Source organism: Muscardinus avellanarius, assembly GCF_963383645.1.
Source record: "Muscardinus avellanarius genome assembly, chromosome: 22".
NCBI lineage: Eukaryota > Metazoa > Chordata > Mammalia > Rodentia > Gliridae > Muscardinus > Muscardinus avellanarius.
Window position 1 is genome coordinate 7,931,926 of NC_137808.1, and position 26,827 is coordinate 7,958,752.

At 49.3% G+C, this 26,827-nt stretch overlaps 1 protein-coding gene across 1 annotated transcript; it reads left to right on the plus strand.

Moving 5' to 3' along the window:
* On the plus strand, positions 1–26,470 carry SEC13 (SEC13 homolog, nuclear pore and COPII coat complex component; the record flags this gene model as incomplete). The annotated part of the gene is given in 13 exon segments (XM_080718217.1): positions 1–102; positions 7,406–7,450; positions 10,085–10,105; positions 10,109–10,168; positions 10,172–10,200; positions 10,598–10,733; positions 10,736–10,757; positions 11,513–11,646; positions 24,996–25,033; positions 25,035–25,109; positions 25,209–25,332; positions 25,400–25,546; positions 26,357–26,470. Coding segments are annotated over 13 exon segments (1,047 nt in total).
* Between the last annotated feature and the right edge of the window lie 357 nt (positions 26,471–26,827).

Consider the following 26,827-nt stretch of genomic DNA (forward strand, 5'->3'; position numbering starts at 1 on the left):
ATGGTGGAGGAGAGCCTAGTTCCCTACGAGGCTGAACTTTGCAAAACTTTGCTGAGCATCGGCGGCAACAGAGAATATGCCCAGGCCAAGAAACAGTTCCCAGTGTTGAGCCGTAAACTGAGCATTCATTGTACTCAAAGAGTCCCAGTCCTTCCCAAGTGAACTGATTCCCTGGCCAAGCATTACTGGCCCATCCAACTTCCAAACACAACTTCACATCCAAGGTCCATCTAATCCCCCAGTAATCGAGATATGACAAATTGAGCATCCCCGGTCCAAAAGCCTGAAATGTTTTGGGTGTTGATGGGCCACAAGTGAAAAGTTCCACACCACAAAACTCTGCTTCGTGAATAAAATACTGTACATATTACCTTTGGGCTATATGTACACGATGTAAACCAAACCTAAGTAAACTTTGTGTTTGGACTTGAGTCGAGTCCCCAAGATAATGCATTAGGAATATGCAGAGTTTTCAAAATCCCAAAACTAGGAAGTCTGAGACACTTCTGGTCCCAAGCATTTCAGATGAGAGATGCTCCACCTGTATCATAGTTCCCACTTAACAAGATGACAGAGGAGATAGCTCAGTGGTAGAACGCTTGCCTGGCATGCATGAGGCCCTGGGTTCAAGCCCCAAAACCACAAGAAAAAAATAGTTGCTCAGAGAGATGAATGAGGAGGGTCTACATTTTAAGTATCGCTACCTCTTGATGCCAGACTTGAGAATTCTAAACCTCTCTTAATGCCTTTCAGTCTCAGTGAGTAAAATACATGTCTATTGTTTGTCCCAGATCCTAGGTTCCTGGGTTTCTTCAACTTTAATGTTTATACCAGGAAACCCCCTCTCTTCTTCTTCTTCTTCTTTTTTTTTTTTTTTTTTTTTTTTTTTTTTTTTTTTTTTTTTTTTTTGTTTGCGGGTCTGGGGATGGAATCCAGGAGCATTTGACCTCCGAGCTGCACCCCTGTCCTATTTTTTATTCTTTATTTTGAAACCGGGTCTCACTGAGTTGCAGAGGGCCTCACTAAGTAGCTGAGGCTGCCCGTGAACCACGATCCTCCTGTCTCAGCCTCCCGAATGCTGGAATTACAAGCATGTGCCACCACGCCCGGCTTCCTTTTTTTGTGTGCTAGGGATCAAATCCAGGGGCATTCTACCTCCGAGGTACACCCCCAGCCCCCTTTTAATTTATTATTTTGAAGTAGAGTCTCACTAAATTGTTGAGGCTAGCCTCGAACCTAATATCTTCCTGTCTTAGTCTCCCAAGTACTGGGACAAGTACTGGGATTACCGGTATGAGCCACCACATCCTGCTAGTGTGTGTGTGTGTGTGTGTGTGTGTGTGTGTGTGTGTGTGTGTGACTGGTGGAACCCAGGGGCATCCTACCTCTGGGCTACACCCCCCAGCTCGATTTTTTATTCTTTATTTTGAAACAGGGTCTTCCTAAGTTGTGGAGGGTCTCACCAAGTAGCTGAGGCTGCAAACTGCAATCCTCCTTTTTCAGCCTCTCAAATGCTGAGATTACAAGTTTGTGCCACCACGCCCAGCTCCAGCTAATTTTTTTACTTTGAGACACGATCAAGGGTGGTCTTGAACCTGTGATCTTCCTGTCTCTGACTGGGATTACAGGCATGTGACACCATGCCCGGCTAGGAAATTCCTTTAATAACTATGCCTCATGTATTACATGTCTGTCTAACATGCCCCTGTCCCGGTTTTCCAATAGCAGCAAGTGAGGTTTAGACCTGTAGTAAAGCTACAGATTCAAGAGCACGGCCTGTCCCTTATAGAACAGGAGGCCAAGAGGCCCCCTTGGCTCGGTTTCCTGCCTTACCCTAAGCAGCACCCCAACACACCCCTGAAATGTCGCTCGAGGTTGGGTGGAAGGCTGGCTCGCTGCCCAAGGCCTGGTCCTGAGTTCTCACCTCACTCCCTGCCCCCCTCCGGAGCTCCCTGACAGCTTGCATCTGTCCCGCCCTCTCACATTTTCCAAGTGACTATCTCCAGCTAGGAAATGTTCAGTGAAAGAGCCAGAAGCATTGAGACTTACTAAGGGAGCCAAGGTCCCACACTAGGCCATCTGCCTCCCTGATGTCCTGAGGGGACCGACCCCAGGCTAGACCACGTGTGCTTGAAGGTAGCCGCGAGCTCATTTGTAAGGAGCCCTTGTCTGCCCTCTCTTGGAGAAGCCAGGCAACCAGGGGTGGGGGGCACTGAGGGCAGGGCACTGGATTCCAGCTACGGGAGCTTGGTTGAGATCCCTTCTTGCTTGGAGGACTCTCGCACGATCCCAGGCGATCCGTGTGGAAGGGGCAGTTTGGAGTCTCTGAGTCCTGAAGCTGAGAGGGGCAGGGCTGTCTTGAGGGGAGACTAACAACAAGGAAGTACTAAGATCAGTCTACTCAGGTCCACAGAATTACCTATCAGATAACGTCCTTCAAACCCAGGACCGCAGGCAGGCAGGTGAAGCTGCAGTTATTTATTATTTATTTTTATTTTTTATTTTTGCGGTTCTGGGGATGGAACCTAAGGGCATTGTAACTCAGAGCTACACCCCCAGCCCTATTCTTTTAGTCTTTTTTAATTTTTTTATTTTTGTGGTACTGGAGGTGGAAGCCAGGGGCTTTTCTACCTCCGGGCTATACTCCCAGACATATATTTTTATATTTTATTTGGAAACGGGGTCTCACTAAGTTGCTGAGAGCCTCACAAAGTAACTGAGGCTGGCTTCGAACCCATGCGATCCTCCTGTCTCTGCCTCCCAAGCGCTGGGATTACAAGCGTACGCCACCACTCTCGGCTTAGTCTTCTTTATCTTTATTTTTGCTTTTTGAAACAGGGTCTCACTGAGCTGTGAAAGACCTCGCTAAGTAGCTGAAGCTCTCTGCGAACCGTCATCCCCACCTCTGCCTCCCGAATGCTGGGATCACAAGTGTGCGTTTCCACACCGGGCTTGAAGCTGAAATTATTTATCATTTCATTTCGGGATCTCAGAGAAGGGAAGGCTTAGTCAGGAAAGAAAAAAACCACTAGAGCATCCGATTCAAAATCCCCGAGGCCGCCGGGTGTGGCGGCGCACGCTTGTAATCCCAGCGTTTGGGAGGCTGAGACAGGAGGATCGCACAGGTTCGAAGCCAGCCTCAGCTACTGAGTGAGGCTCTCAGCAACTTAGTGAGACCCTGTTTCCAAATAAAGTATAAAATAGGTCTGGGAGTATAGTCCGGAGGTAGAAAAGCCCCTGGGTTCCACCCCCTGTACCACAAAATCAATCAATCAATCCCCGGAGCCGGGGTCGCCAGGGCAACCAGAGCGCCAGCGCTTGGGCATCACATGTTGCTCCGGGATACGGGGGCGGAGCCACAGGAGGACTGGGCGCGGTCTTCTGAAGACGCGGAACCTTTAAGTGAGCGGAGCGCGCTGCTGCCCGGAGGATCTTCCGCGACGGCCCGTCCGCTCGCCGGAAGTGAGCCGTGCGGACGCGCCGCCTCGAGCTGCCTGCCAGGTCTGGGGGGCGCCGAGTGGGTTTCGTGCCACAGAAGCGCCCTCCGTGCCGCGCCGAGGCTCAGTCCTTGGGCCGGGGCCGCTCGGGTCCCCGCCGGCGCCGGGGCTCGGGTGCTCTCGCGGCCGCCATGCCTCCCGCTCGTCTCTCTCCCGCCCGCCGTCTTCCCTCTGCGCTTGAAAACAAACCCCCAAAGCCGCAGGAGCCTCTGTGGGCCTTGCCCTTAGTAGGCCTTGCCCTTAGTAGGCCCCAGGTGGCCGCGGCCGCGGCTCCTGCCTTGCACACGCCGCCCCGGAGGAGAACGCGTCCAGAGAGGCCGAGCCTCTTTCGGTGCAAAGCTGAGATTCGAACCCGCGCGGCCATGTTCTGCGCCTGAGCGCCCAGCAGAAGGGGTCGAGCCGTTCATTGCTCGCCACAGGGGCCCCAGGTGTGATGGGCGCTTCTGGAAACGGAGGAAATGCGAGCTAGATGACTTTAAATTCTCCATGATATCTACAGCGTAGGGTTCACTCCCTGAACAACCACACCGGCTGGCTGGTTGAGAGAATGAATGAATGAATGAGTGAATGAGTGAATGAGAGTGGGGGGAGCGTCTGGACCGAGCTTGACAGGTTGATAAGTGGACGCTCTTAGGAAAATGGTCCTGCTTTAGCAGCAAGTTTTTGTTGTTGCTGTTTTGGTATTGGGAGTTAAACCCAGGGGCATTCTACTTCTGAGACACAACCGCAGCCCTGATTTTTATATTTATTCTTTTTGTTTGTTTGTTTGTTTCCAGTACTGGGGCTGGAATCCAGGGGCATTCTACCTCTGAAGACACCTCAGCCCTAAGTTTTTACTCTTTTTTTGTGTGTGTGGTACTGAAAATTGAACCCGGGAGCATATAACCTCTGAGCTACACCCCCAGCCTGGTTTTATTCTTTATTTTGAAACAGGGTCTCACTAAGTACATGAGACAGGCTGTGAACCTGGATCCTCCTATCTTGGCTTCCCAAGTACTGGAATTACAAGTGTGCACCACCAAGCCCGGCTCATTTATTTTTGAAACAAGGTCTCACCAAGTTGCAAGGGCCTTGCTAAGTAGCTGAGGCTGGCTGAGAACTTGCATTCCTCCTGTCTCAGCATCTCCAGTACTGGGATTATAAGCGTGTACCACCATGCCCAGCTCCTATTTAATTTTTATGTTTGTTTGTTTGTTTGTTTGGTGGTACTGGGGTTCCTAGAAACCCTTCTACCTCAGGGCTACACTCCCAAACCTATTTTATACTTTTTTTTTTTTTTTTTTTTTTTTTGGAAGCAGGGTCTCTTAAACCAGCGTGGCTGGCTTAGAATCTGCGGAATCCTCCTGTCTCCGCCTCCCAAGTGCGGGGATTACAAGAGTGAGCCACCATGCCCAGACCTGATTTTTATGTTTTTAAAACCAGCTTGCTCGGTTGATGAGTCTCACTAGGTTGCTGAGGCTGTCCTTGAACCTGTGTTCCTCCTGTCTCAGCCTTCCACGCACTGGGATTACAGAAGTGCACCACCATGCAGGGCTAGCAGCAAATTTGAGGTTTCCTCTGTGAACTCAGAATCTTGGGTTTAGTTCTTGCTCTGAGGGGAGCTTTTTTTTTTTTTTTTGGTGGTACTGGGGTTCCTGGAAACCCTTCTACCTCTGTGTTACACTCCCAGACCTATTTTTATATTTTTTTTGTTTGGAAACAGGGTCTCTTAACGCCAGTGAGGCTGGCTTTGAACCTGCGTGATCCTCCTGTCTCTGCCTCCCTAGCACGGGGATTACAAGCGTGCGCCACCACGCCCGGCAGGAGCTGTGCTTTTGACCACTGCTGCTGCTGAACAAAGTTCGGAGCTTGCATACTCGATACTCACTTTATTTTGAGTGAATTGTTTCAAATGCTGCTTCTTATTTCTTGACAATAACAATCTTCAGGTGCGTGGGAGGACCTCTCTAAAGCTTTTAAACATACACTTAGTCAGGTGGACGCCTCTAATCCCAGTAACTGAGCGGCCAAGACAGGAGAATCGCAGGTGTGCAGTAACTTAGCGAGACCCGGTTTAAAAATAAAAAATAAAGTTGGGAATGTAGTAGCTCAGTTCTAGAAGGCCTCAATACCATGAAAAAGAAATGTCAGTTCCAAACTGAAACCTCTTTGGTCCCGTGTGTGTGTGTGTGTGTTTATGTGTATGTGTATGTAGTACTGGGGGTGGAACCCAGGGGCTTTTCTACCTCCAGGCTATACTCCCAGACCTATTTTTATACTTTATTTGAAAACAGGGTCTCACTAAGTTGCTGAGAGCCTCACTCAGTAGCTGAGGCTGGCTTCGAACCTGTGCGATCCTCCTGTCTCAGCCTCCCAAGTGCGGGGATTACAGGCGTGCGCCACCACGCCCGGCTTTGGTCCCCTTTTTAATCCAAAGAATGTAAGAGAATAGTGTCTGAGCAAAGAGAAAAAGTCAATAGTTTTGTTTATATGTTCAGTTGGTGAATATCCAGTGAGTTCCTTCTTTTTGCAGTGCTATGCTGAATGATTTTATTAATTTATTGTGGTACTGGGGATTGAACCAAAGGACGCTATACCGCTGAGCTACATCCCCAGCCCTGTTTGTTTGTTTGTTTGTTTGTTCCAGTACTAGGGTGGAACTCAGGGACATTCTACCTCCAAGCTACACCCCTAGCCCCATTTTTTTTTATTATTTATTTTGAAACAGGGTCTCACTGAGTTGCAAAGGGCCTCACTAAGTAGCTGAGGCTGGCCATGACCTCAGTCCTCCTGTCTCAGCCTCCCGAATGCTGGGATTGCAAGTGTGTGCCACCACGCCCAGCTTTTTTTTTTTTTTTTTTTTTTTTTTAGACAGGGTCTCACTAAGTACCTACACTGGGCTTAAACCTGTAGTCCTTCCTCAGCCTCCACAGTTACTGGGATTACAGGCCTGCACCACTGCCCCTGGCCTTTGCTAAATGGTTTGAAGAGATTAAGAACTGAGCATGACTCAGACCATAGCTCTCAAGAGCTCCCCTTCTAGGGAGAGAAGAAACAGCAGAAAGTGTTGTACATGTTTGGGGCTGAAAATGTCCAAGAATCCAGCAAGTTGGGGTTTCACTTAGAGTTTTCAAAAAGGGGCCTGGTCGCAACTGAATGGGGAGGAGGTTGGTGGCCATGACAGCTGTGTCCCAGCCCCATAAACTTTTGAACCCTGAATGCCACTAGGCGTGACAGTCCATGATCTGTCACCAGTGGTAGGCCAAGGAGCAGCCTCAGGAGAGGTGTATGTCAGGTTGCCAAGTCTTAGATAACAACCATGGGTTTTTTGTTTTTGCGATACTAGGGATTGAACCTATAGTCATTCTACCTCTGAGCTACACCCCAGCCTTTTTTATTTTTTCTTTTGAAACAGGGTCTCACTAGGTTGCTGAGAGGCTCACTAAGTTGCTAAGGATGAACTCAAATCTGCGATCCTCCTGGCTCAGCCTCCCAAGCACTGGGATTACAGGTGTGCACTGCCGTGCCTGGCTTTTTATTTTTCATTTTTTACACAGGGTCTCACTGCATTGCCCAGGCTGGCCTTGAACTTGCAGCCCCCCTGCCTCAGCCTCCCAAGTCGCAGTTCATGTCGGCCTCGCAGGGCAGGCTCCTGTAAGGTGTGCACACCACATTAAAGCATTTATCTTCCCGTGCTGGCTTCTGGATGAGCAGCTTCTCAGTGGCCAGAGCTGCCTCGCGCTCCTGTCTGTATGCATCCTCAGCAAGGTGCGCCCCTGAGAAGGAACTCAGAGCAAGTGTCTGTAGAGCGCATGCGTGAGCGAGGGAACACATGCCATTGAGAATCTGAAAAGCCGCCTGTGGGCCTCAGGAGAGGATGGTGTGGGAACTGCCATCACTCAAGTCACCAGCTGTGTTTTTGGTTCTAGGTGTCAGTAACCAACACCGTGGACACCTCCCAGGAGGACATGATTGTAAGTATTTAACCCTCCTGCTGGGCCTTCCTGGGAGGAAGGAGGTTTGGCTTTAGCTCACTTTCTCTTGGTCATTCCTGAAGGCGGGCGTGGCTTTGCACTAGTTTGAGTGAGGCCTTTGTCATTATCCCCACAGTGTCCCTGAGTTGGCAGGGCTGTCAGAGCCCGTCGCTGTGTTGAGGGGCACATGGGATGGTGTGGGGCTCGGGGCCCTCTCTTCGGCCAGCACAGTGCTGTGCTCTGGGACGGGGGCTGTGCAGGTACAGAGGTGTCGCTGTGTTCTCCCTGCCATATTCTTCCTGCTGCCTCTTCTCAGTGCCAGTGGGTAAGGGTTACGTGAAGAAAGAGCACCACAGAGCTCACTGTACGAGGTTAAAGTCTCCAGCAGGAACAACTCGCCTGCTTCAGATAGGGCCAGGCAGTCCCAGCGGCCTTTGAACAAGACCCAGATCAGTCGGCTTACAGGGTTTCATTCTGGGTTCCCACCCTCCCCACCTGTGCACTAACTGTGCTTTGGGGTTATTGAGAAGTCGCTGGTCACAGAGTTGTGTAAGTTCTTTGGTTTCAGTCTAGCTGGCGCATGCGTGTAATCCCAGCATTTTGGGAGGCTGAGACAGGAGGATTGCTGTTCAGGGACAGCCTCAGCTACTTAGTGAGGCCCCCCCGCAACTTAGTGAGACCCTGGATCAAAAGAAAGAATAAAAAACAGGGCAGGGGGTGTAGCTTGGAGGTCGAATGCCCCTGGGTTCCATCCCCAGACCCTCAAAAAAAAAAAAAAAAGACCACACCTCCTTGAAAATGGTGTGGCACCATGGGCATAAAGATCTCAACAGAGACTTCATAGCCAGGAACTTGGTGAGCCAGCCTCAGTTTCCTCATGGGAAAAATAATGGGCATGCCCCTATTTATATGAGGAACAGATAAGGCAAAATAATAATTACTGAGCCAGGCGTGGTGGCACATGCTTGTAATCCCAGTACTTGGGAGGCTAAGACAGGAAGATCACAGATTCATGGCCAGCCTGCAGTGACTTAGTGAGACCCTGTTTCAAAGTTTAAAAAAGGTTTGAGGGTATAGCTCAGAAGTAGAGTACCCCTGGGTTCCATTCTCAGTAACACACACACACTCCAAACACAGAAAACCCCACGTAGCAACTCTTGAAGCAGACGTAATCATTAGGCCCATGTAAAGATGTGGAAAAGCTGGGCGTGGTGGCGCACACTTGTAATCCCAGCGCTTGGGAGGCTGAGACAGGAGGATCGCACAGGCTCGAAGCCAGCCTTGGCTACTTAGTGAGGTTCTCAGCAACTTAGTGAGACCCTGTTTCCAAATAAAATATAAAAATATAGGTCTGAGAGTGTAGCTCAGAGGTTGAAAAGTCCCTGGGTTCCACCCCCAGTAGCACAAAAACAAAACAAAAAAAGATATGGAAACTGAGAGGTGAGTGTATTCAAAAGCTGCCAGCAAATGAGCCAGGGAGATGAGGTGGAATCTCCTGGGGACATACATTTCTTCCCATGGTGAGTTAGCATGTGCTGGAGAAGAGCTTTGGAATCCACCTGCACTGCCTGTCTCCCGGGTCAGCAAGGCCTCGGAGCAGAGGGGCTGGCTTCAGAGAATCCGAGCCGGGTGTGGTGGCTCATGCCTGTAAGCCCAGTACTTGGAAGGCTGAGACAGAAGGATCACAGGTTTGAGGACAGCCTCAGAAAGTAGTAAGACTCATCAACTTAGCAAGACCCTGTTTCAAATTAAAGAATAAAATAGGGCTAGGGTTAGCTCGGGGGTAGAATGCCCCCAGGTTCAGAGACACACACACACTGTTGTTTTTGGGTAGGGAGGGGAGAAAGGAGCGTTGAGACCAATACAAGTGCTTCCTTGGAAAGGAAGGACTTGCTCCTGGTAACCACACCAGTGACAAGTGAGCGTTCCTGACCCCAGGGGGGACAGCTAGGAAAGTGGCACCCAGTGGCAGAGGCGGAGCCAGCAGAGGAGGAGCCTGGGTCAAGGAGCATCTACACGGTTCCCAGGAGAACAGGTGTCCCAACGGGAAGGAGCTATGGGCAGCAGCTGCTGGGGGTCGGGCAGCATCTAGGAGTCGGGTCCCCGAGCTGCAAGGCTGCCGACAGCAACTCCGGGCGTTGCTTCCCTTGGTGGAGAGTCTGGCTTGCCAGCTCACTAGATGAAGGAAGTTGACCAGAAAGGCCAGAGACAGGTCCACAAAGGACCCAGGGTTGGGCCAGAGGAAGGCACCCAGGCACCTGTGTGGAACTCTGTCCAGGCCAGAAGTGGACTGTAGAGACCCACAAGCATCAGGCTTAGGGTCCCTTCCCCAGTAGCCCAGGGGTCTGGAGAGAAAGGAGGATGCCAGTCCAGCTTTGTCCCCACCCCCATCATGAGGTGGGATGGGGCCTTCCCTGGAGCTCACAGAGGATGTGCAAAACCGTCTGGCTATGGCTTGTCCATTCCAGTAAGAGGCTCCCTAGCAGGGAAGTGCAGGTCCCCACGCTAGCTTCCTGTCCAGGGTGGTGATTCGCCAAGCTCAGTGATGTCAGGGAGATGGGTCCTGACAGCACTGCTGGTGACTGCCCCACTTCAGCTGCTCGCCCAGCTTCTTGAGCTGTCTTCCCTTTGCAGCACGACGCCCAGAGGGACTTTTAGGGAACCCGCCTAGCAACCTGCTCCTCAGACAGGTCTGTCAAGATTTTCGATGTGCGCAACTGAGGGCAGATCCTCATCACCGACCTCAGGGGGTGAGTGCCGCTGTCCCAGTTCACCTCCCATATTTCCTCCAGAAGACCCGGGCAAGGAGCAGCCTTCCCTGGCTTCTCCATCCACTTACCCTCAGATGGGGCTCAGCCCGCTTCCTGCTCAGGCCATGCGTGGAGGTCCCGACAGTGCCCGGCACCGGCGGGCCTTCAGTGTGCCCGGCTGCTGCTGATTCAGAGTGGTCTGTGCAACCTGAACGCCACGGGCTGTGTGGCCTCAAGTCATTTGACCTGTGTGGGCATCAGGGTCCTCACTGTCCAGTAATCTTCCCTTCTGGAGTGACCCTCTGTGCCATCTCAGCCTGCCAGGGAAGCCAGTCAGTTGTGTGCAGAATGTAAATGGTGCCTGGCAGGGCACCTGAGCAGCCTCGCCTCTCTGCAGACACGAAGGCCCCGTGTGGCAGGTGGCCTGGGCCCACCCCATGTACGGCAGCATCCTGGCCTCCTGCTCCTACGACCGCAGAGTGATCATCTGGAAGGAGGAGGGCGGCACCTGGGAGAAGACCCACGAGCACTTGAGCACTCGGGACACGACTCCTCAGGTGTGTGGCTCCCTGCTGCTGGTCCAAGGTCGAGACCTGAGCTTGAGGAGGGAGCAGCACGGTCTTTTTTGAAGTTAAGTCACTGCAAGTGCTGGCCTTCATTCCCAGGCTGTTCTCCTCTCTACTTTTTCAAGACAGACTGAAGAAACATTAGGTAACAGATTTTGGGGGAGGCAGGGTTGGTACTGGAGATTGAAACCAGGGGCAGTCTTTTTTGAGCTTCACTCTCTGCCCTTTTTTATTTATTTATTTATATTTATTTACTTATTTAATTTTGATGATACTGGGGTTCCTGGAAACCCTTCTACCTCCGGGCTACACTCCCAGACACCTATTTTTTATATTTTTATTTGGAAACAGGGTCTCTTAAGCCAGTGCACTGGCTTTGAACCTGTGCGATCCTCCTGTCTCCACCTCCCCAGTGCGGGGATTACAAGCATGTGCCACTATGCCCAGCTCTGCCCTTCTTAAAATTTGTTTATGTTGAAACAGGGTCTCATTAGTTTGACGAGAGTCTCATTAGGTTGCAGAGGCTGGCCCGGAACCTGTGGTCCTCCAGCCACAGCCTCCCAAGTACTGGGATTACAGGCATGCACCCACCATGCCCAATTTGTTGGCTTTTTTTTTTTTTCAATAGAAAAAAATTACAGCTATCCCAGTCTGTCAATTCCTGTGGTCCTCTCAGGCTAGTGGTAAAAATAAACCTGGGAGATGAAGGTCCGCAGCTCAGGGCCTGCTCCTCTCCTCCCCTTCAGTGAACTCTGTTTGCTGGGCTCTCCATGACGACGGCCTGATCCTGGCGTGCGGCAACTCTGATGGGGCCATCTCTCTGCTGACCTACACCAGGGAGGGCCAGTGGGAAGCGAAGAATATCAACAACGCCCACACCGTGAGTGCAGCCTGCCTTGGAACGTGGGTGGGAAGGGGCTGCTGAAGGCCAGCAACAGCACCAGCATCTCAGCTGTGGGGACTCCCTCTGTGAACCCCAATGGGGAGAGCCGGGGCAGCCACGGGCTCACCACGTCAGCCGTCCACACCTTGGCTCACATGCTCTGAAGTGCCACAGGAACCCCTAGAAGTGAGTGTGGTTAGAAAAGGCATCCAAGGGATACAGCCCCTGTGCTCCTGGGCCGGACCAGTCCCACTGGGCGGAATCCCCATACTCTGGAGGCTGGACAGTAGGATCGCAGGCTTGCGGCCAGCCTCCACAGCTTAGGCCCTCCACCACCTAGACTTTTTGAAAATAAAATAGGGCTGGGGTGTAGCTGGCATTCTACCAGTATCATAAAAAAAAAAAAGAAAAACAAAGCGTGGTGGTGCATGCTTGTCATCCCAGCATTCGGGAGGCTGAGACCGGAGGATCGCGGTTCGTGGACAGCCTCAGCTACTTAGTGAGGCTCTTTGCAACTTAGTGAGACCCTGTTTTAAAATAAAGAAAAAATAGGGCAGGGTGTGTAGCTCGGAGGTTGAATGTCCCTGGGTTCCATCCCCAGACCAGCAGGAAGGAAGTGTGTGTGTGTGTGGGGGGGGGGTCCAGAAAACGTTGTGGACAGTCGTGGAAAGCTCAACGTTATTGAGCCACGACTCTGTCTTAACAGTTTGCACAAACATTCCTGACTGAGAGAAGAAACTAAGAGACGCACAGGCTTCCAGATGTTCATGGTCATGCGCGTCAGCGTGACCAGCGCTGATCCTCTGGCGGCTGAGCGATGCTCCGCTGTAGACGTAGACATCTTGGTCGCCGTTCAGTGAGGAGCGTTTCAGCTATTAAGAGTGCACGCTTCTGCACTCGCTGCCATTGTGTTGGGCGCATTGTGTTGCTTGACAGTCTTATTTATTCTTACTGACTTTATCGGTGCTCCATGGTTATGCCTGAGAGATTCACAGAGGTGCAGAGCGCCACGTAGCCTTGCCTTCCCACCGTGCCCTTTCATATGAGAGAAAGCGTGTGGCCTGTGATCCTGGGGCTGGCTGACGTTAGCGTGAGGCTCGCCTGCCCCATCCATTTGCCTGCAGGCGACATAATGTCCATTCTACGTGGAACTCCATTGTGTGTATATTTTCTCTCTATATTCACCTGTTGATGAAAACCTGGGTTGGTTCAATAATTTTGCTGTTGGGAATAGCTTGGCTCCTATAAACATGGAGATGCGTGCATCACTATAGTATTCTAACTTGAGTTTCTTAGGAAGGGCACCAGGCGTGACATGGCCGGTCTCACAGTGGTTCTGTTCCAATTCTCTTGAGGAGCCTCCCTAATGATCTCTAGGTTCTGCACTAATTTACAATCCCACCAACAGTGTGTAAGCGTTCCAATTTCCCTACATCCTAGCCAGCGTTAATTATTGTTTGTGTTCTCGATGGTTGCCATTTCCAACAGAGCTAGATGCAATCCCAGTTTGGATTTGCATGTCCCTGATGGCTGTGGATGTTTAACATTTTTTTTGTATATTTGTTAGCCATTTGTATTTCTTCTTTTGAGAAATGTCTATATGGTTCAAATATGCATTTTTAATTCTTTTTCAGGGCTACGTTTTTGAGTTTATATTGGACCTAGACATTGGACCTGTACCATGGAGTAGCTGGCAAAGGTTGTCTCCCATTCTGTGGTCTCTCTTCAGACTCTTGATTGTTTACTTTGCAAGAAGCTTTAGGATGTGGTGGCGCCCCTGAAGGAATGCAGGAAGAAGAATCTAAGATATTGACAATACTAGTATAGGGAATCTACTAGAAATAAGAAAGCAGGATATTAGAATTAAAATAGGACCCTTGTAGAAGTAAGAGAGTAACAAAAACATGTGAGAGTACTGTGAGGAAACATTCCCCTCTCCTGATAAAATTAAAATGTGAAGAATTAACCTAGAATAAAACTGTGAGTCTCTGCTTCGGTAACCCCACTTGCCAATATAAAGTACAACTTGTAAGTTCCTGCTTATGATAACTGCCTGAGTTCTGGCTTCTGTGAAACTGCTTGCTTATGTCCCAGCTACCTTAATGTTAAAAGTTGTTTTAATTTAAAAACCTAGGTTACTATTAGAAATTATTTTAAGGATAGACTTGTTTTTCAAAATTCTTGATGTTAAGAATTGTTTTTTAAAGTTTGAGATATTTTAAAATAGTATAAAGTAATTTAGGGAATGAAGCTATTTTTCTTGGAAGTGAGGCCCAAGCTCACCGCAACTTTATCTCAAGGAAGCACCCGGAGGGCTCCTCAAACGGTCAGTACTCAGGGGCCGAGCTGAAGGTTGCCATAGTAACCAAGCATGAAAGAGAAAGTCACTCTTTGGCGGGCAGTGACGTAGAAAGGCTGTCATTTAAGACTATTTGCTGTAATTCAAGTGTGTGTGTGCTTTCTTTTGAAATTATTGGTTGTACTTGTTTACCTTCTTATCTGATTGGTTATATCCTACCTTTTGGCGGGCTGTGACGTGTGTAACCACCCCTCCAGGGGCTATAAAAATAGAGCCTGAAGTGTGCTCAGGGTCGAGCTCCGACCACTTTCCTTGCTGTCTACTGAGGCTGAACGCTAGCTCGGCCAGAGGCTCCCTCTGGTAGCTGCTGGGCAATTCCTCTACTGACAGTCAAGCTAGTGAAGGAGTCTCGACCCCTGGCATGCCAGTGAGAGCTGCAGCACTATAAACTCTGCTTGTGAGTTGCAACCTTGGTGTGTCCTTCGTTATTTGGGTAAGGGGGTGACTCTCGGACCCTAACACCCCATGTCCTGATTCTCAGTCTATTTCCTGAGCTGTAGGGGACTTACTGAGGAAGTCTCTACCGGTGCCTATGTGTTGGAGAGTTGGTCCTGGTCCTGGGTTTTAGTGTTTTTCTCTAGTGATTCTATTTGTAGTTTTTTGTATGTGTCTGTTTTTGGTACTTGGGATTGAACCCATTCAATCTCCCAAGTATTGAGATTATATTATATCTTCATTCTCCCTCAGAGCTACACCCCCCACTCTGTTTCCTTTTTATTTTGAAACGGCCCCACCAAGTTGTGGAGGGTCTTCTGTTTCAGCCTCCAAATACTGGGATTACAGGTGTGAGCCACCACGCCTGGCTAATTTGTAATCTTGTATCCATCTTCAGGTGACTTTTGTGCTGGGTGAGAGATACGTTCTAGTTTTATTTTTCTTCATGTATCTAGTTTTCTCAGCACCATCTGTTAAAAAGGCTGTCTTTTGTCCAAAATATGTTTTTGGTGCCTTTTTCAAAAATCAGCTGGTGGGCCGGGGATATAGCTCAGTGGCAGAGTGCTTCCCTACCATGTGCAAAGCCCTGAGTTAGATCCCAGCACCTCAGGGGAAAAAAAAATTTTTAACTTATCTCTCTTATATCTTCTGTTCTGTTGTCTCTCTGTGTGTGTGTTTGCCAATGCCGGGCGTTTCTGGTTAGTATAGTTCTGAAGTATAATTTTTAGTCGGGTGTTATGAGGCTCCAGCAGGCTCTTACTGCTCAGAGTTGCCTTGGATGTTCTGGGTCTTTTGTTTTTCTCTGTGAAGAAAAAAAAAATTTTTTTTTTTTTTTTTGAGTGGTGCTAAGGATTGGGTACAGCGACACCTCCAGACCATTTTTGTTGTTAATTTGAAACAGGGTCTCCCTAAGGTTGCTGAAGCTGGCCTTGAACCTATGATCCTCCTGTCTTAGCTTCCCAAGTATTAAGATTATATCTCCATGTATTTCTGTAATTCCTCTATATTTTTTTTCCTTTTGAGTTCTAATTTCAACCCATTATCATTTGAAAAGAAGCAAGGTATTATATACATTTTTTTGAATTTACTGGTATCTTACTTTGTGGTCTAGAGTGTGGTCTATTTTGGAAGAGGTCCGTGATGAGCAGCAGAGAAGAATGTGAATTCAGTTGTTGCTGGGGGAAATAATCTATAATTGTGTGTCAAGTCCATTCGGGTTATAGTCATCCTTAGGTCTGAAGATTGTTTATTGACAGGTGTGTTGTAGGGTCCAGGACTGAGTTGGCGTCTAAGTCTCGATGTCGGGTGGTATTTGTCTTACGTGGTGGGTGCCCTGTCGTTTGGGCCTGTTTACTCTCACATTGTCTTGCTGGGTTGTAAGAAGTGACCTGTCGGGATCCAGCCCCAGCAGGAGTCAGGGGTCGTGTGCTGGTGAGAGAAGAGTCGAGGTCGAGCGAGAGAAGACTGACACAGGAGACCAGATGGCAGCTCCTCCGACTTTATTCAGGATTTGTTACAATCTTTATACTTTCTTTTCTTGGCAGAGTAGGCAAAACCACAGTTATGCAAGCAAAAACTTCAAGAACAGAAAAAGTCTTTAACAGACTTCAGGGCAGGGTGCCAGACATTTAATAAATCACAGAAAGTATGCTTCGTCTCATCACAAGGCCAGCTCGAACTTAATCTTATATGTTGGCCCGAACTAAGGTCACTTTGAACTCAATCTTTGGCCCAAACTTTATCCTTGGGAAAAAAGGTCCTTGCTGACTCAGTCTCTCGCGTGTCGTTGCCCATCAAATTTAGTTAAAATGCTTATACATAAGATTCCAATTATGCATATTAATCCAAATGATCTTAAAATGATTTTTTGAAGAAGGAGATGCTATTCATACTTGATGGGGCTCCTGCGGTCCCCTGACCGAACTTTGGCTCAAGGCCTGCATGAGATGCTATAGCAACCTTCTTCATCTCTTCTGGTATGTATTGACTTGAATTCTACTTAGTAGGTTATGAGAGTAGCTACCCCTGTGTTCTTTCAGTCCCCTTTTGTATAAAATATCTCTCTTCAGCCGAGCGTGGTGGACGCTTGTCATCCCCGCGCTTGAGAGGCTGAGACAGGAGGATCGCACAGGTTTGAAGCCGGCCTCGGCTACTTAGTGAGGCTCTCAGCAACTTGGCGAGACCCTGTTTCCAGATAACATATAAAATAGTCTGGGAGTGTAGCCCGGAGGTAGAAGGCCTCCGAGTTCCATCTCCAGTACCACAAAAAATAAAAAAAACCTCTCTTCATCTTTTTGCCTTTAGTATGTGAATATCATAGCCTCTAAGGCGAGTAGGTGGATTTTTTATTTTTAATCCATGTTGCCTGTCCATGTCTCTTATTTTTTATAATTTTAATGGTGCAGTGTAATTACATACTATAGTGTGATTCAAAGCAATACATACACGCATGCGCACATCACTTGGAGTGTTTCCTTTGGTATACTCCCCCCCCCATACTTGTCAGTGAGATTGGTAGTGAAGTCTTGCGTGGCCATAGCCTTACTTGAACTGTCCCCTTCGGTCCCCCTCCCCACCCCCCCGCTCTCCTCATTGGCCTCAAGTCCCTTCTGCTTCCTGTTTCTTGTTCCAGCTTCCACATGTGAGAACATACGACCCTTGACTTGCTGAGACTATCGGGTCTCACTTAGCATAATCTCTAGTAACATCTATTTTCCTGCAAATGACATAGTTTTATTCTTCTTTATGGCTAAGTAAAATTTCATTGGTCTGTAGACCACATTTTCTCATCCGTTCATCTGTTGGTGGAAACCTAAGTGTCATAATTTTGTTATTGTCGATTGTGCTGCTATAAACGTGGGTATTCTTAGATCACTGTAGTGTTTTAATTTATTTATTTATTTATTTATTTTGGTGGTACTGGTGTTCCTGGAAACCCTTCTACCTTCGGGCTACACTCCCAGACCCATTTTTTTTTTTTGTTTTTTGGAAACAGGGTCTTTTAAGCCAGCAAGACTGGCTTTGAACCTGCGCGATCCTCCTGTCTCCGCCTCCCAAGCGCGGGGATGACAAGCGTGCGCCACCATGCCCGGCAATCACTGTAGTATTTTAACTTCAGCTCCTTTGGTGGGGTTGCTGGATCACATGGTGGTTCCATTCTTAGCCTTTTGAAAAAAGCCCACATTGACCTCCAAAGTGGTTGTACTAATTTACAACCCACCAACAGTGTATAATAGTTCTTATTTCCCCACGTCCTCACCAGCATTTATTAGTAGTTTGTATTCATGATGATTGCCATTCTCTTTGGGGTCAGATGGAATCTCATAATAGTTTTGCTTGCACATCCTTAACTGCTAATGATGTTGAACAGTTATTCATATTTGTGTTGTCATTTATATTTCTTATTTTGATAAAGTATTCATTTCAGTAGCCAACTTTGTTTTGATAGTGTACTGGGAATTGAACCCAGGAGCATTCTATTTTTTAGCAATACCCCCAGCTCTTGTGTGTATGTGTGTGTGTGTGCGTGTGTGTGTGTGTGTGTGTGTGTTACTGAGGATGGAACCCAGGGGCATTCTACCTCCAAGCTACATCCTCAGTCCTATTTTTTATTCTTTATTTTGAAACAGGAACTCACTGAGTTGCAAAGGGCCTCACTAAGTAGCTGAGGCTGGCTTTGAACCTGCACAGTCCTCCAGTCTCAGCCTACCAAATCCTGGGATTACAAGTGTGCGCTTTTTTTTTTCCTTCGGTAGTGGTACTGGGGTTCCTGGAAACCCTTCTATCTCTGGGCTACACTCCCAGACCTATTTTATATTTTTTATTTGGAAACAGGGTCTCTTAAGCCAGCAAGGCTGGCTTCAAACCTGCGCAATTCTCCTGTCTCCGCCTCCCAAGCATGGGGATTACAAGCGTGCGCCACCACGCCTGGCCTGGCCTTATTTTTTATTTAGAAACAGGGCCTCACTAAGTTGCTGAGGCTGGCTGTGAACCTGTGGTCCTCCTGTCTTAGCCTCCTGAATGCTCCAAGGTCTTACAAGCATGTGCCCCCACACCTGGCCCGATAGCCTATCTCTTAATTGGAATTGGGGGGGAGACATTGTCTTGAATCTTTATATATTCTAGATATTAGTCCTCTCAGAGGAGTGGGGCCAAGTTGTCCTCCAGATCTGTAGGCTCTCTCTTCAGACTCTTGATTGCTTCCTTTCCTTTACGGAAGCTTTTAGTTTGGTGGCACCCACTTATTGATTGTCTTTGTCATTTCTTGAGCTATAGGGGTCTTGCAAATGTTCTGGTTTAATTTCTAGGTCTTTGATCCTTTTTTTTTTTTAAGGTTTTTGTGTTGAACCCAGGGGCAGTCTGCCCTCTTACGTACACTCTCACCCATTTAGTGTATGTATGTATGTATTTTTTTGAAGCAGGGTCTTGCTAAGTTGCCAAGGGCCTCACTAAGTTGCTGAGGCTTTGAATTTCCATCCTCCTGTCTCAGCCTCTCCAGTACAGGGATTGCAGGCGTGCGCCCCACGTCCCGCTTGATCCATCTCGAGTCGCTTTTGTGCAAGGAGCAGATTCTATTTTCATTCTTGCATGTGCACATCCATTTTCCCAACGCCCTTTGTTGAAAAGGCTCTTTTCTCCAACGTATGCCTTCGGCACCTTTGTCAAAAAGCATTGGCCTCAGGTGTGAGGATTTTTCTCTGTATCGTCTGTTCTATTCCATTGGTCTATGGGCCTGTTTTTTTGTGCCAATACCATGCTGTTTTTGTAACTGTAGTCCTGTAGTTCAGTTTGAAGTCAGGTATCATGATACCTCCTGCACGGTTCTTATTGCTTAGGATTGCATTGGCTATTCTAGGTCTTTTGTTCTTACATGAATTTTAGGCCTTTTTCCCCCCTAAAGAATGACTTTTCCTTTGATAGTAGGGATCGAACCCAGGACCATTCTACCTTCGAGCTACAATCCCAGCCCTATTTTTTATTTTTTTATTTTTTTTTGCTTTGAAATAGTCTCACTAGGTTGCAGAGTCTCCCAAGTTGCTGAGGCTCAAACTTGTGATCCATCCTCCTGTCTCACCTCCCCAAGGACTGGGATTACAGATGTGTACCACCACGCCTGTACCTTCCCAGAGTATCATGGACTTTTTGACTATTAATTCTACTTCTCCAAGAACACCGGAGGTCTTCCCATCTCCTATAGTCTTCTGTCTTCTTCAGTTTCTTTCTTCAGTATCTGTGATTTTTATTGTAGGGGTTTCTTACCACTTTTTTTTTTTTTTTTTAGTGGTGGTACTGGGGATGGAACTCCACTCCCAGACCTATTTTATATTTTTATTTGGAAACAGGGTCTCTTAAGCCAGTGAGGCTGGCTTCGAACATGCGCGATCCTCCTGTCTCTGCCTCCCAAGCACGGGGATTACAAGTGTGTGCCACCATGCCTGGCCTTCTTACCACTTTTTTTAGGTTTATTCCTTTTGTTTTTAGCCTTACTGTGAATGGAATGTTTTCTGGACTTCTTTTTAGCGGATTTGTGATTGATGTATAGAAAAGCTATTAAGCCAGGTGTATTGGTGCAAGCTTGTAATCCCAGTAATTGAGAGGCTGAGACAGGAGAATTGCAGGTTCGAGGCCAGCCTCAGCAAGTAGTGAGACTCTTCATCAACCTAGTGAGACCCTATTTCAAAAATAAAAATAAAATAGGGCTGGGGATGTAGCTCAGAGGTACTACTAAAAAAAAAAAAAGAAAAAAAAATAATGCCGGGCCCGGTGGCACACACTTGTAATCCCCACGCTTGGGAGGCAGAGACAGGAGGATTGTTAATTCGAAGCCAGCCCTGCTGGCTTAAGAAACCCTGTTTCCAAATAAAAATATAAAATAGGTCTGGAAGTATAGCCCAGAGGTAGAATGGTTTCCAGGACCCCAGTACCACACACACACAAAAAAGCCGGGTGTGGTGGTGCACGCTTGTAATCCCAGCATTCAGGAGGTTGAGACAGGTAGATTGCAGTTCATGGACAGCCTCAGCTACTTAGAGAGACCCTCTGTAACTCAGACCCAGTTTCAAAATAAAGAATAAAAAATGGGGCAGGGGGTATAATTCGGGTCATATGCCCCTGGGTTCCATCCCCAGATCCGCAAAAAAAAAAAAAAAGAAGCTATTGATTATTGTTAGTTGATTTTGTACCCAGCTACTTTGCTGAATTTGTATATCTGATCTGGAGTCTTCTGGTTGAGTTTTTTGGGTCTTCTGAGTATAGAATCATATCATCTGCAAATAGAGATAATTTAAATTCCACTATCTCGATTTATTTCCCTTTAATTTTCTTCTCTTGCCAAATAAATTGCCCTGGCTGATAAGATTTTAAGAAATAAATAAGTGTGTGTGTGTGGGGGGGTGGTACTGAGGGTGGGAACCCAGGGGCTTTTATACCTCCGGGCTATACTCCCAGACCTATTTTATACTTTATTTGGAAACAGGGTCTCACTAAGTAGCTGAGGCTGGCTTCAAACCTGCACAATCCTCCTGTCTCAGCCTCCCAAGCACCGGGATTACAAGCGTGCGCCATCAACTCAGCTCAAGAACAATATTGACAGCTGGACTGGTGGCGCTTGCCTGCAACCCATCAGCACCTGGGAGGCTGAGACAGGAGAACTCTGGGTTCACAGACAGCTCCAGCAATTTAGCGAGACCCTGTTCCCAAGTAGAACAGGGCTAGGGTGTAGCCTAGAGGTGGAATGCCTCTGACGTGAATCCCTAATAACACACACACTGCATTGAGTAAGTGCCGATCGTGGGTCTTCCATGCCTTCTTCCCAGTTTTAGAGGAAATAAATCTGTTCAGTTGTTCCTCGTTCAGTGTAATGTTGGAGTTGGCTTTATCGCACTCTCTTTGTAGTGCTCCTTGTGCCTCCAGTTTCTCCACTGTTTTTAACATTAAATGGGCCTTGGGTTTTGTTAGATGCTTCTGCATGTTGAGATCATCACGTGGTTTTGTCATTGCTTTATGAGAACGATTACATTTATTGACTGACCTACGTTGAACCGGACTTGCTTCCCTAGAATGAAACCAGCTTGGTGATGATGCACAATCTTCCCAGTGTGGGTTTTAAGGCAAATTGCTAATATTTGATTAAGAATTCTTGCATCTATGTTCATCAAACATATTTGTCTAAGCCGGGCATGGTGCGCACGCTTGTAATGCCAGCATTTAGGAGGCTGAGACAGGAGGATCTTGGTTCACAGACACCCTCAGCTACTTAGGCCCTTTGCAACTCAGTGAGATCCTGTTCCAAAAATAAAATAGAATAAAAAATGGAGCTGGGAGTGTAGCTCGAAGGTTGAATGTCCCTGGGTTCCATCCCCGTTACGGGGGGGGGGGGGGGGGGGGGAGTATTTGTCTATAGTTGGGTGTGGTGCTGCATACCTGTAATACCAGAGGCTAAGATAGGAGGATTGCAGGTTTGAGGACGGCCTCAACATAGTGAGACTTTCATCTGCCTAGCAAGACCTTGTTTCCAAACAACAAAAAAAAAGTCTAGGAGTATAGCTCAGAGGTAGAACACCCCTGGGTTCAATCCCTGGTAGCCCTTCACACACAAATTTAGTGGTGTGTGTGCGTGTGTGTGTGTGTGTGTGTCTATAACTTTCTCTCCTTGCATGCACAAGGCCTTGGGTTCAATCCCCATTACCACAAGTAATGAATCCAACAGAGGGAGGGAGTGGCAGGCCTGGATCGCCCGAGTCTTTGGTGCTCTTGTGCGGGTAGCCTGGTCTCGTTCTAAGTCTGCGTGGAATTCACACAGCAAACCCGTCCCCTGACCTTGTTTCTTGCATGTTGGCACCACTATTCAGATTCAGGACTCAATGTCGTCCTTCCCTGAAGCAACTCAAAAGCTTACTTTGTAGACAATGTAGTATGAAAGTAGGCAACTGCTCAGGCATCAGGGTGTGTGTGTGTGTGTGTGTGTGTGTGTGTGTGTGTCTGTGTGTGTGAGAGAGAGAGACTGAGGATGGAACCCAGGGCATTCTACCTCCGAGCTACACCCCCAGCCCTACTTTGTATTCTTTGTTTTGAAGCAGGGTCTCACTGAGTTGTGGAGGCCTCGCTAAGTAGCTGAGGCCTCCCGTGTGCTGGGATTGCGAGGGTGCGCCCCCACGCCCGGCTCAAAGTTAGACTTGACGCCTGGGTATGTATTGTTTGCATAGCATTGAGACCACCTGAAACCCCCACCCTGTGTTGACGCCACACCTACGTCAAACCCACACACCCGGCCTCTGCGAAACGGCGAGCACAGGCCAGAACCCCGTGCGAGGTTTGCAGTTCTCTTGGCCATGCCAAGGATAAGTTATCAGGCTTTGCTCACGTAACACATGGCACCCAGATGCTGTGGTCCCTGCGCCGGTCCCGCAGTCTTTATTTTTGTACTGGGGACTTATCTCAGGGGCATTCTGCCTCTGAGCTACACCTGCAGCCCACCTCCCCTTTTGTTTGGAAACAAGGCCTTTCTTAGTTGCTGAGGCTGCCTCGAACTTGCGATCCTCCTGTCGCAGACTCCCAAGTACTGGGTTATGGGCACACGCCACTGCCCGCAGGCAGCACAGCTTCTGAGTTCGGGGAGGCAGGTTGAATAACTGGGCTAGTGTGGATTGCGCGGCTATAAACGTGGGTTTGTGGAAATCTACCTGTACTTCTGGGTGGATGCTGAGGAGTGGCGTAGCTGGGTCACAGGCTGGCGCTGTCCCTGCGCGTGGCGGGCTCTGTGGCGCTGATTACAGCCTGCGGCAGCGAGCACACACTGCTCCCCGTGTCCTCGCCGCGCTAGTTCTTGGCGATTGCCATTCTGACTGGCACTGCTGGGCCTCGGTGAGCTTCTGACACGCACCCCCGATCCCACTGGGGACTTGGCTGTGGAACTCTTCCTCTCAGTTACAGCCCCAGCCCTTTCACCCCCTTCCCAGCCTATGTCATTTATTTTTATTTAGAAACAAGGTCCCGCTAAGTTGCTGAGGCTGGTCTCGAACCTATGATCCTCTCAAATATTGGGATTACAGGTTGCGCCACTCCACCTAGCCTGACTCTTCCCTATCCTTTTTATACGGATACCAGTTTATCTATTTAGGAGATTGAACTCAGAGACATTCTCTCTCTGTGGGCTATGCCTCTGGCCCAGTTTTATTTATTTGGAAACAGGGTCATTATGTTGATGAGTCTCGCTCTTTGCTGAGACTGGCCTCGAGCCTGCAATGCTCCTGTATCAGCCTCCCCAGGCTTGCATTACAATGGGGCCCAGGCCTCTCGCCTGGGGAGGTCCTCACTGGAAGTCTATGCCTACCAGACTCCCTCCCTCACAAGCCACCTCACATGCCGGAGGCTATAACTTCAAAGTTGAGTTTGGGGGATACATTTTGGTAGAAAATGTGTCATTGGTAACCTTTGAAACTTAACACTTGTGATCCATGGAGTCACCCTGGAGTTGGGCTCTGCAGGCCACTCTCTGTGAAACTGGGAGCCCTGGTGCTTCAAGAGAAGTAAGTGATGGCTGTGGTTCCTGTGCTGGAAGGAGAGTGTGGACCAAGAGAACAGGGGGAAGGAGCAGGGAGCCTTTGCAGACATGTGGCGGGACGGTTGGAGGCTCAGAAGGGAGCCACAGGCCACGCGGGCGGTGGTCTCAGGTGGCTCCTGCTGGAGGCTGCAGCAACAGCTGGTTTGGGCGGGCAGCTCGAGAGCAGAGGGACGCGTAGCAGGGAAGTTCCCTGCCTCGGACTCAGACTCACAGCCCGGCCAACCCTGGTGATCCTCCTGCCCACACCTTGAGGCTCCTCCTGCACCTCTGCCCTTTTTTTTTTTTTTTTTTTTTTTTTTGCGAGTCTGGGGATGGAACCCAGGAGCATTCTACCTCCAAGCTACACTCCCTGCCCTATTTTTTTATTCTTTATTTTGAAACAGGGTCTCACTAAGTTGCAAAGAGCCTCACTAAGTAGCTGAGGCTTTCTGTGAACTGTGATCCTCCAGGCTCAGCCTCTGGAATGCTGGGGTCACAAGCGTGCGCCCCCACGCCTGGCTTCCTCTGCCCTCTCTTCTCTTCCTTGGTCCCCATGGATGTCTCCCCCTCACCCCCTTCCAGTACAAGAACTGCACTTCCCACTTGCTTGAAGCTCCTGCGCTCCTGGGTTCATAGAGAATGCACCACAGAGATCAATTCTAGGGTGGCATCATGACTTACAGCATTACGTAAGACAGATGACATCAGTTATAATAAAAACACATCCTCTGAAGCCAGGGCCGTCGGTGGCCCTGGATGTGCGTGGCGTCGGTCCCGCCGTGCCTCCCGAGGGTGGGCGGCCTCGCCTGCTTTCTTCTCTGCTTAGTCACTGCAGCCTATGACTTGGTGTTTTCTGTCTTGATACCACTTCCTTTAAATAGTCATTATTGCTCTGTATAACTACACGTAGTAATGACGTCCACAGCAGCACATTCGCCCACCCTCAGCCCGCTGCACCCACCGCGGCCAGTTGCGCCTCGGGTTCACACCCTCGCCACGTCTCCTTTGCAGATCGGCTGCAACGCGGTCAGCTGGGCCCCGGCCGTGGTCCCCATCAGGACAGAAGCCCACTTACATCAAGAAGTTTGCGTCTGGCGGCTGCGACAACCTCATCAAGCTTTGGAAGTGAGCTGACCCCTGCCACCCCGGTCACCCCAAGGGCACCGTCCTTCCCGCACCTGTGCGAGCTGCGGAGGACGCTGAGCTGGAATCTGCTTTCCACAGGGAGGAGGAGGACGGCCAGTGGAGGGAGGAGCAGAAGCTGGAAGCGCACAACAACTGGGTGCGCGACATGGCATGGGCGCCGTCCATCGGCCTACCCACCAGCACCATCGTCAGCTGCTTCCAGGTCAGCCTCGCCCGCGCGCTTGCTCAAGCAGCGCAGCCTCGCGTTTCTAACCCTGCCCTCCCTGCAGGACGGCCTTGTCTTCATCTGGACCAGTGACGACGCCTCAGGCAACGTGTGGTCACCCACGTTGCTGCACAAATTCAATGACGTCGTGTGGCACGTGAGCTGGCCCATCACAGCCAATATCCTGGCCGTCTCTGGAGGGGACAACAAGGTAAGCGCCGCCGGCCAAAGCCAGGGCCCGGGCCGTGCGCACAGAAGGTTCCAAGGCCTCCACGTCCTCTGCCCTGCGGGAATCTCGCCGACGCGGCATGGGGTCACCGAGCCTGGTTCTTACAGAACTTGCCCTGTCACTTTCCAGCAGAGGGAACCCAGTGAAGACAAGCCTCCACAAAGACTTGACATTGTTTTCAGGTTTTTAATCACATTTTTATTTTGCAGTACTGCAGTGGAACCCAGGGGCATTCTACCCTAGTGTTCCAGCCCAGCCTATTTTTTATTCTTTATTTTCAAACAGGGCCTCACTAAGCAGCTGAGGCTAGCTGTCTCAGCCTCCCACATGCTGGGATTACAAGCATCTGACCCTGCAGGCTCACACTTTTTCTCTCTTTTTGCAGTACTGGGGATGGAACCCGAGGGTATTCTACCTCCATGCTACATCCCCAGCCCTATTATTATTATTCTTTATTATGAAACAGGGTCTGAGTTGCAGAGAGCCTCAGTAGTAGCTGGGGCTGTCCACAAACCACGATCCTCCTGACTCAGCCTCCCGAATGCCCGGCTGCATTGACTCATAGATGCACCCTGTGCTCTCCCCAGAGACAACCCTTTCCACTCCTGAGCCATTTCTTCTGCAGGCAGCGTTCGTAGGCACCGTGGGGCGTGGCCCTGGTCAGCCGCCCCGGCCACTGTGTGTCTCACTCGCGTGTCTCTTCCTTTCCCTACATTTGGTGGAGTTCTGGGGGAACCACCGTGAGCGCCAGGCCCACAGCCTGGCAAGAGTGGTGTTTGTGCCCTCACCCAGGTGACCCTGTGGAAGGAGTTGGTGGACGGGCAGTGGGTATGCATCAGCAACATCAACGAGGGCCAGGGCTCTGTGGCAGCTCTGGCGCCTGAGGGCCAGCAGAGTGAGCAGTAACAGCCACGCTGTGGAGAAGAAACTTCAGATCCATTGTTTTGAAATACTTTGCCCATTTTTATGTACTGAATTCAGGCATTATCTGGAGACAGGCTGTTTCCAAAGTCATTAAATAAAATCATATTGCTAATAGTTTGTGCCACGTTATCCTGACCGCATTTCTGCTGTGGGCGGCTTGGTGGCTTGCTTCGTGAGGAAGTCCACGCACAGGGCTGCCGCCCGGCCGCCCCACAACATCACTGCGTCAGACTCGGCCCTGGACAGTGCGTGAGATGCCAGCCATGGTGGCGCATGCTTGGGAGGCTGAGGTTCGAGGACAGCTTCAGCTACTTAGGCCCTGTTTCAAAATAAAATGAA